Genomic DNA, 9284 nt, shown 5'->3' with positions numbered 1-9284 from the left:
GTGTGAGAGTGTGTGACACAGAGCGTGTGTGTAGGTGAGAGAGAGTGTGTGTGTGTGACACTGTGTGTCTATGTGAGACACAGAGTGTGTGTGCATATGCGTGTGTGAGAGCGTGGGCAAGAGCATGTGAGTGACTGTGTGTGTGTGTGCGCGCGCGCGCGCGCATGCTTTCATGCCTGTGTGTGTGTGTGCAAGAGTATGTAACTCTGTGTGTGTGACAGAGACAGTGTGTGTGTGTGTGTGTGTGACAGAGTATGCAAGAGCATGTGAGTGACTGAGTGTGTGTGTGTGTGAGTGCAAGAGTATGTGACTGTGCGTGTGAGAGTGAGAGCGTGTGTATGTGTGTGTGTGTGACAGAGAGCATGTGTGTGTGAGAGTGTGTGTGCGCATGTGTGTGTGACAAAGAGTGTGACAGCAAGAGTGTGTGCATGTGTGTGTGTGTGTGTGTGAGAGACAGAGTGGGCAAGAGCACGAGTGACTGAGTGCACATGCGTGCGTGCGTGCATGCATATGTGTGTGTGTGTGTGTGCATGCGCCTGCAGGCCTGTATGCGAGAGAGTGCGTGCAAGAGCATGCGAGTGTGTGACAGAGAGAGAGCGTGTGTGTGCACACACGCGTGTGCTATTGTCCCAGGTCTGCTCCACACAGTGCAGCGGCCCAGCTGCGCCCCGCAGCTCCTTGCCCCGCGCCGGGCGCTGGGGTCTGGCGCAGGAGGGAGCCGGCCGGGACGAGCAGGAGGTGCTGGCACGACCTCGGCCCCCGCCTCAAGCCTGGGCGCACCTCGCAGGCCCGGCCCCCGGGAGCCTTCGCCCCTCGCGCCAGGCGCTGTGACGCCAGCCCCGTGCCCCAGCCAGGCCGGGCGGTGATTTCGGCTGCGTCGCTCAGCTGCCTACCCAAGCGGCTGGTACCCCTGGGATCCCCCGCAATGAGCCACGGCAACAACCTTCCCTAATTGCCGGTACAGGATGAGCCGTGGCGGCCTGCCATCCCACCTGGGCCGTCGAGGGGGGCCCTGCTGACGTGCTCATTAGGCGGCTGATTCCCCGCTGCATGTTAATCTCACGTTCCCCAGGTCGCCCCAGGCTCGGCCCCACCGGGACCCTCCCCGCAGGCCTCGCCTGGCGCCGGCGCGGGTGTTGCTAGGACGGGGATCGTGGGACAGGGGCAAGGGTACCGGCACGGCGCAGCAGCGGGGCTCAGTGTCTTTGCAAAGGAGACGGGGGGTGAGGTCTGCGGGGGTGCAGACGAGGGGCATCCGGACCCCGAGCGGCTGGGCAGGGAGAGGCCTTTGCACTAGGCTGGGTTGGAGCCACGGCTTCGTGGGGGACCCAGATGTTGAAGCCGAGCTCTTCCGGCCGATGCAGAGCGAGGCGGGGAGGAGCAGGGCTGGGCTGACGTGGACCCCGGGCACAGCTGGGCTCCAAGCCGCCAAGGCTTCGTGCGTGGTTTGTCTTTGGGGACGTAAGAGTGGCCCGCACCACCCCACCCCAACACACTTGCTCTGTGCCTTAAAAGAAAAAAACAAAAAAGGGGTCGTTATCACCACCTAAGATGGTCAAAAGCAGCCCATAAATGCTCATTGAACAAACCAGAGACCACCAAAACACCACCCCTGCTTCATCGTTTCCATTTGAAATGCATCTCTGCTGTCTGGCCTTTGCCACTGGATTCTGCAGGTGGAGGCTCTTCACTCGACCCCCGTGTTTGATGTGAGCCAGGCTCTCGTAGCACGAATAGCTTTGACTTTCTGGCTCCGCTTGCTCGGCTGGCATTAAGGCAGGGCCACGTCAAGCAGCAGCAGCGTTCGGCGAGGGGGTGTTTTCCGGCTGGGCACCAGGCACGGGTTGAGCGTGGCCAGTCACTGGGTTGGTAAAGAGCCGAGACGTGGGCACCGGTGACTGGTTTAATGATGAGCAACCCACGGACAGGATTTAGTCTGTCAAACCGCACAGAGAGCCTGGCGAGGAGCACGCCGTGCTGCATCGCTCCGTTTGGCAACGGATGAGATTTGAGACTTCACCCCCTGGAGACGCGGCTCATCGCTGACCGTACCTCCATCCCTACCGGGCCGCACCGACGCCAGCTCCCGAGGCGGGGACCTGGACCGTGAACCTGGTGACCTAGCCCTTAGCTTCACACCGGGAAACACCTGCTCACCCGTTACGGGAGCAATCAGGTCCCTGCTCAGGAGAGCTAGGCATGAATTTTGCAGCCAAAAACCAACGAAATAGTTAAAACCCAAATGTTTGTGGAGGGACAAGACGGCATGCTGCCACCAAAGGGTTCTTGCATCCTGGATAAAACTTCTGATCCTTGCCATCCAGGCCAGCCTCCCCGGGACAGCAGGTGGCCAATGTTCAAACCCCTCCTGTGTCCAATTCAGCAGGGCCTTGAACTCCTAAAAATAGATGCGCGTGGTGCAGAAGTCAAGCCCAAAACACGAGGCCTGAGTCGCACAGCAGATGGAGGAGAGGGGTCCCGGAGGTGAGGCTTGCAGCCGGTCCCCAGGCCCACCTGCCTCAAGCACAAGCACCCCCTGACTTTTTGTCGGAGAGCTGCCCGAGGAGCATGCCCCTGGCTTGGGCCCATTGATGCCGAGCTCCTCCCCGAGCGGGTAAATCGCTGAGAAACAGGGCACGGTGCCCACTTTATGAGCATTGCTCGAACGCAGGCGGTGGAGCACAGAAGCGAGCGCAGCCGTGCTGGAGACCTCCATCACCCCAGCGCGGAGGAAGGAGAAAAGCTGGGGCCTGTACTCTGGTTTGCTCCATCACTTGGACCTGGCGGGGCTCTGCACTTTGCAAAGAGATGGGCCAAAAAGAAAAGAGAAGGTCAGGCCTATTTTAAATGCATGCATGAAGCACATTATTGGCAGAGGCGAGACAGCCTAATTTGCTCTCTCCTGCCCTGCCTCAGCCCACGCGCCGTTCCCTGTCCAGCCCCTCAGAGCTCTTTGCAGCCCAGGCTTAGAGGAAGTCTCCGTCCCTCTCACTCCTGGATAAGAAAGGGGGAACAAGAGCTAATCAGCCGCTGATGAGGCCAGCCGGCAGCGTGTGGGTGGCCGCTGGCGTTGGTGACGAGGGATGGCATTGCTCCATTGACTACAGCAGGGGTTACGCCAGCGGGGAGGTTGACTCAAACGCTCCAGGCAGGGGGGTGGGAGACTTCGGGGGACGCCGCAAAAGGAAAGGAAGGGCACAGATCAGGACAGCAGCTTCCCTCCTCTCAGCAGGGTTGCGCTTCGGCTCTGCAGCCAGGTCGCCGCTGGTGATGGTTGTCTAGCAGGGCCGCAGCCGTGCCCATGGCTCTGCTGAGCAAAGAGAGACGGTGCCTGCCTCAAGGGACCAACAGCCTCAAGGAGCGGGCGATTCCCCTCATTGTGTGCAGGGAAACTGAGGCACAAGGAAAGCGAACGTGAGAGCTGGGACTCCAACTAGAAACCCAAACCCGGCCATTGCTTTAGCCACCAGCCCAGTAGCATAGCAAGGGGGGTCACCCAACCTGGCATCACCAGGTCCGAGGGGACACAAGCGTACCCCTTCAGGGCACAGAAGACCACCCTGGCCTCTCAAAGGGTCACCCCAGCCCCAGCTTCATGCAGGGAGGGTCCACCTACATGCTACAGAAGTCGTGAGATCCCCTCGCTCATTGGCAAGTGCTGCAAGGGGCCACACCTAGCTCTCCCCCAAGCTATTCCCAGCACCATTTGAGAGGCGTTTGCAAGCCCAGGCACCTGCCCCAGCTAGTCAGGGGAGCGCGAGAGGCCTTGGAAAGCATCTGCACTCTTGCTCCTTCGTGGGCTGCTCTATAAAGAGCAATGGCATCAGCAGAAATCTGTTTCTCTCCTTCCCCCCCATCTGGAGCAGCCCACAGCTGACATGTGGGAGAAACAGCTTCCATCGCAGGCTCTGCCTGGCGCTACCGCCAGCCTCCGGGCGCCATCCCAGCCATCCCTCCGGCAGCCATAGACCTACCATCTACGTGACATCCCCACGGTGTCGGCAGCCTCACAGCAGGACGGCTGCACACGTAACGACAGCGTTTCAACCGCTCCGTTTTTTCCCCTTTGTCAACCCAGCACGCACCGCATAATCCGAGATGCTCGTGGGGGGCGGGAGGGGTTCAGGGAAGCTCCTTGCACGTGACTTCTCAATCCATTTCCCAGGTAGGTGCCTCCACGTGACTATCATCTAGAGTTAACATCCCAGCTAGTGTCAGACACCCCCGGTTTGGGTGGGCTGTGGGCGTGCTGTATCTTCAAGAAGAGATTGATGTCATATATCTTGACTTCAAAAAAGCCTTCGATCTGGTGTCCCATGATCGCCTCTTGGAGAAACTGGCCAATTGTCGCCTTGGGTCCTCCACGATCCGCTGGCTGGAAAATTGGCTCCGGGGTCGGACCCAGAGGGTAGTAATCGATGGAAGTCACTCATCGTGGTGCCCTGTGACCAGTGGGGTCCCCCAAGGCTCTGTCCTTGGACCCATACTGTTCAACATCTTCATTAATGATGTGGACACTGGAGTCAGAAGCGGACTGGCCAAGTTCGCCGATGACACCAAACTTTGGGGCAAAGCATCCACACCAGAGGACAGGCAGGTGATCCAGGCTGACCTGGACAGGCTCAGCAAGTGGGCGGACGAGAATCTGATGGTGTTCAACGCCGATAAATGCAAGGTTCTCCACCTTGGGAAAAAAAACCCGCAGCATCCTTATAGGCTCAGCAGTGCTATGTTGGCTAGCACTATGGAAGAAAGAGACTTGGGGGGCATCGTTGACCACAAGATGAACATGAGCCTGCAATGCGATGCGGCGGCTAGTAAAGCGACCAAAACGCTGGCTTTCATCCATAGATGCTTCTCAAGCAAATCCCGGGACGTCATTCTCCCCCTGTACTCGGCCTTAGTGAGGCCGCAGCTGGAGTACTGTGTCCAGTTTTGGGCTCCACAATTCAAAAAGGATGTGGAGAAGCTTGAGAGAGTCCAGAGAAGAGCCACGTGCATGATCAGAGGTCAGGGAAGCAGACCCTACGATGACAGGCTGAGAGCCCTGGGGCTCTTTAGCCTGGAAAAGCGCAGGCTCAGGGGTGATCTGATGGCCAGCTACAAGTTTATCAGGGGTGACCACCAGCATCTGGGGGAACGTTTGTTCACCAGAGCGCCCCAAGGGATGACGAGGTCGAATGGTCACAAACTACTTCAAGACCGTTTCAGGCTGGACATAAGGAAGAACTTCTTTACTGTCCGAGCCCCCAAGGTCTGGAACAGCCTGCCACCGGAGGTGGTTCAAGCGCCTTCATTGAACACCTTCAAGAGCAAACTGGATGCTTATCTTGCTGGGATCCTATGACCCCAGCTGACTTCCTGCCCTTTGGGCAGGGGGCTGGACTCGATGATCTTCCGAGGTCCCTTCCAGCCCTGATGTCTATGAAATCTATGAAAATCTCCTCGAGGCCTCGTTGTTGCAGAAAGCATGGCCACAGGCTCCATTTGCGACAACAGCTCAGCCGGGCTGATCACCTGCAAAGCACCAGCTTGCAGAGCCCACAGCTTGCAAGGTGCCAGCCAGGATAGGCATGGTAAGGTATAGGCAGGATTCATGAGTGGGGAAGACAGAGGGCAGAGGATGATTGGATAGGCATGACCCTGCCTCAGGCAGAGGGCTGGACTAGCTGCCTCCCCGGAAACACTCCCTTCCACGGCCTGAGTGGAGCCCCAGGGCACCTGTATATGCCACAGCATTTAATCCTAATCAATTTAAAGAGGATTATAACATTTAAACTTGTTTATTTTGGTGCATCGCATCTGTGTTTGCACGCACGGGGCTTTCGAATGATTTAAGCCTGTAAATTCCAGCGGGGGGAGCCAGATACCAGTCTACCCCAGTGCTGTTTTTCCTCCTGAATTACAGCAGGAGGCGCATGTTCACCAGTAAACCAGTAAGTAATACCCCAGTAACCCCCTCTCTCCACAGTCCCCCCCTCCCTCTCAGCAGCCCAAGCTGCACAGTCAATGTGTGTAAAACCCACTGGCAAAGTGCACAGCGCCTGGCTACAGAGGATGACAGACCACCATGCCCAGGTCCTGCCTTAGCTTGAGTGACAGGCTCCACGCCGCGGATCAAAAGGTTCGAGCCTGCCGACGACACGTGTGGACATCAGTACGAGCCTTCTGGACACAAGCTGGGATTCCCACATCATAGGATCACAGAGCAGTGGGGCTGGCAGGGACCTCCAGAGGTCACATCTAGTCCAGCCCCCGGCCTGAAGCAGGATCCTCCCTTTCCAAACCATCCTGTACAAACCCATGCTCTAACTCCTCGCCAAACGACGGTCAAACCTGACACAGCACAAGGCGTAACACCCGAACCTGCCGCAGGTAGATCGGGGGACCACGGCAGCCAATGTCCCGCTTCTGTAAAAGGTTGTTAATATATGTGCAAGAGATCCCTGGGACAGGCCTTCACCCCTCTACAGCTACAAAGGCAATCCCTGTCCCCCCCAAAAATCTGACCATGGGGTAAAACTCCTTCCTGACCCCAAATACGATGATCGGTCTGACCCCGAGTGGAGGGGCCAGACCCTCTAGCCAGGGACCTCCAGCTTTGCTCCCAGCCCAGTCACCATCCCCAGCCTTGGCTGCAGCCAGCACCCAGCACCTCTGATGAAGGTTTAATTTTTTTTTTAAAAACCCTGACACATGTAGGAAAAAGGAGGCAGGGGGAGTTGGGAGAGTTTGCTGAATTTTCTCCCAGCCCCATGCAACCCCCAGCAAAGCTCAGACGCGTAGGAAATCCCCCATAGTAGGACATGGGCATCGCTGCCCCTAAATCATCCCTGCCCAACCTCTTCTTGAACCCCGCCACCGGTGGAGAGTCCACAGCTTCCCTGGGCGCCTGTTGCACTGCCTCCCTCTCGTGACAACGAAGAGTGTTTCTGGACATCCCATCTAAACGAGTGATTTCCCTTCACCCCAGCCATGCTTCTGGCCCTAAATAGCGAGCCAGAGGGAGCCGCAGCCCCCCGCGTTGTCAGCATCTGCTCCCGCTCGCGCTGGGATGTGGGGGGCTCAGCCCCGACCTGCGTGCGAGAGCGGCGCAGAATCAGGCCCGTCCTCCCCCTCCTGTTCAGAGGGCTCCGGTGGGGATTTTGCACTAGACTGGCAGCATTAATCCCCGCCGAGCTGCGTGTCTGCCTGTGCCTCTGCACTGAATCACTTCAATTACAGGATTTGCTGGAGGTCGAGTTTGGGAGAGACGACGGTGAGCCCGGCCCTCTGGACGCGGTGACAAAGCCCCAGGGAGGGGCCGAGGCAGCGCAGAGACGGGTATAAAGATGCAGCTGGTTCAGCAAGGAGCCAGATGCCAACAACAGGCGCTTGGAAGGCAGCATCGCTTCCCTCTGCGCCCGCCACGATGCCAGAAGCCTCCCTCCCCGTATACTTCCTCTGTCTCCTCGCCTTGTCCTCAGCCTGCTACATCCAGAACTGCCCTCGAGGAGGGAAGCGAGCCTTCCCGGACACGGAGATCAGACAGGTACGAAGGGGGTGCAGGGGGTGGTGGAGGGGTGTCAAATCCCCCCGGGGCTGGGAGACTGTGTGCACAACCCACTCGACTCTGGGGGGGCTGCGTCCCGCTAGTCCGTGCTTGTGGCTACCGTCCCCGTCCGGAGAGCGAAGGGGACGAGGGCTCCTCTCCGCCAGGACTGCGTGCGGGTCGCTAAGCAGAGAGGCCGGTGGCCGTGTGAGCCTGCAGGGGAGAGTTGCACCTTGCAGGTGAACTCAGAAGCGTGGGTTCAGATGGCTGGCCTGAAGGCCAGGCTGGATTTCCCCTCCCTACAGACCCTAGCTTTCTCTCTTTGTAGGGGCAGACTTCTCTCTTTGCAGAGCTCTCTGCAAACTTTGCAAATACTAATTGCTTTAGTTTCTTTGGGTGGGGGAGAAGCTGTGTTCCAGTTTAGGAAAGGTGCCTTGTAGTCGCACACAAAACCCTGGTCCTGGCTGAAAAGGCTGGGACTTGGCTGCAGCGGGGGGGTGATAAAGTAGCTGCTTTACTGAATAAGGGATCCCGCTCCCTTCATTGCGCCCGCCGATGCGTCCCAGCACCCGAGCCCCTGGCATCCTTCCACCGGCTCTTCTGCCTGGTGGCCGTGAACAAAAAAGTGAGCCCTCCTTTTGTGCAGCGCGCACACGGAGCCCGTCTCACAAAGACTCGAAGCCCCAAGCGCTCAGCTGGCACATGCCGCGGTCCCAAGCCAGCTGTGCGAGGGATCGGTCCCCAACCTCCTGCACTTCTACTGCCGGTGCCAAGTGAATGGTTGAAAAACCCTTCAGAGAGACAGGGCTTCTTAGGTAGGTAGGTAGGATAAAATCCTGACACCGCTCAGGTCAAGGGGAGTTTTGCCATTGACTTCAGTGTTGTCAACGGGCTCCTAGCTGAAACGCATTCCTACTTAGCATGGAAAGATCTCATCACGGCAATACCCCCAGTGCTTTTTAGACCCTCCTTGTATGTGGAAGAGGCGATAACCCCATCGCTAGTCATGGTAGTAGGCTGTTATCCTCCCTCCAGCGGGCCAGCGTGCTGTGCTAGGGTCGGCTGCCCCGATACTCTTCGTTGTTTGTGGACTGTTCACTTCTCTCCACATAACCCAGTCGGTGGCCATATGTAACCCCTTCCACCCCCACACACAGAGTCGGGGGTCTACGGCCGGTGCAGCCCCCGGGCTCTTTAGCGCTCAGCCTCCCCGCCCCACCGATCCCCCCGGCTTCTTGCTGCTCTTCGCCGAACGGCGTCCAAGCAGCTGCCGTATCTCGACGAACCGGGTGCCTGGAAGTCAGCACCCAGCTCCGCACCTGGGCCCAGCAGGTCTGTGGGTGGACGGTGCCGTTCTTCCCTACTCCAGAAATGAATGGAAAATTTTACCAAGAAAATCTCCCGGACCAGAAACGCGGGAGAAGCACTGTGTAGTCCTGCCAGCCATGGTCCATCCTCTTGGCACAAGGCCCCGATACCCGGCAGCGCCTTGGCGCGCGGATTGAATTGTGGGAGACACGAAAAGCAAAGCGGGGCCATGTCTAGCTCCTGCTCTTCAAGCAGCAGCTGTGAGGACTTGCTCATCAAAAGCGCTGGGGGCCGTATAGCATCCAGACCCCTGCCCCAACTCCTAGGGGAAAGACGGCACACAAGCTAGAGATTTGATGCAAAGAAAGGGAATCTGCTGCTGGGTCCACCTTCTTCTGAGCATGGGACGATCTGCCCCCATCATGTGAGCTGCCACTTTCTTGGT

At 58.2% G+C, this 9284-nt stretch overlaps 2 protein-coding genes across 4 annotated transcripts in view; both read left to right on the top strand.

Moving 5' to 3' along the window:
* The window catches only part of UBOX5 (U-box domain containing 5), a 30219-nt gene extending 22826 nt beyond the window's left edge, over nucleotides 1–7393 (top strand). For 2 of the 3 annotated variants that reach the window (XM_025200692.1, XM_025200693.1), the window contains one exon: nucleotides 7225–7393. In XM_025200692.1, the coding sequence (XP_025056477.1) occupies nucleotides 7225–7285 (61 nt within the window). In that variant the 3' untranslated portion in view covers nucleotides 7286–7393. The remainder of the gene's footprint in view (nucleotides 1–7224) is intronic. The other variant, XM_025200694.1, reaches the window with a different exon arrangement.
* Nucleotides 7323–9284, top strand: part of LOC102372714 (vasotocin-neurophysin VT-like) — a 4188-nt gene continuing 2226 nt past the window's right edge. Inside the window, exon 1 of the mRNA XM_006020907.3 lies at nucleotides 7323–7531. Within this exon, the coding sequence (XP_006020969.2) occupies nucleotides 7358–7531 (174 nt within the window). The 5' untranslated portion in view covers nucleotides 7323–7357. The remainder of the gene's footprint in view (nucleotides 7532–9284) is intronic.

This window comes from Alligator sinensis, unplaced genomic scaffold, assembly GCF_000455745.1.
Source record: "Alligator sinensis unplaced genomic scaffold, ASM45574v1 scaffold12_1, whole genome shotgun sequence".
Classification (NCBI taxonomy): domain Eukaryota; kingdom Metazoa; phylum Chordata; order Crocodylia; family Alligatoridae; genus Alligator; species Alligator sinensis.
The sequence above is the reverse complement of the archived record's forward strand: the minus strand, read 5'-3'. Positions and strand labels throughout refer to the sequence as shown.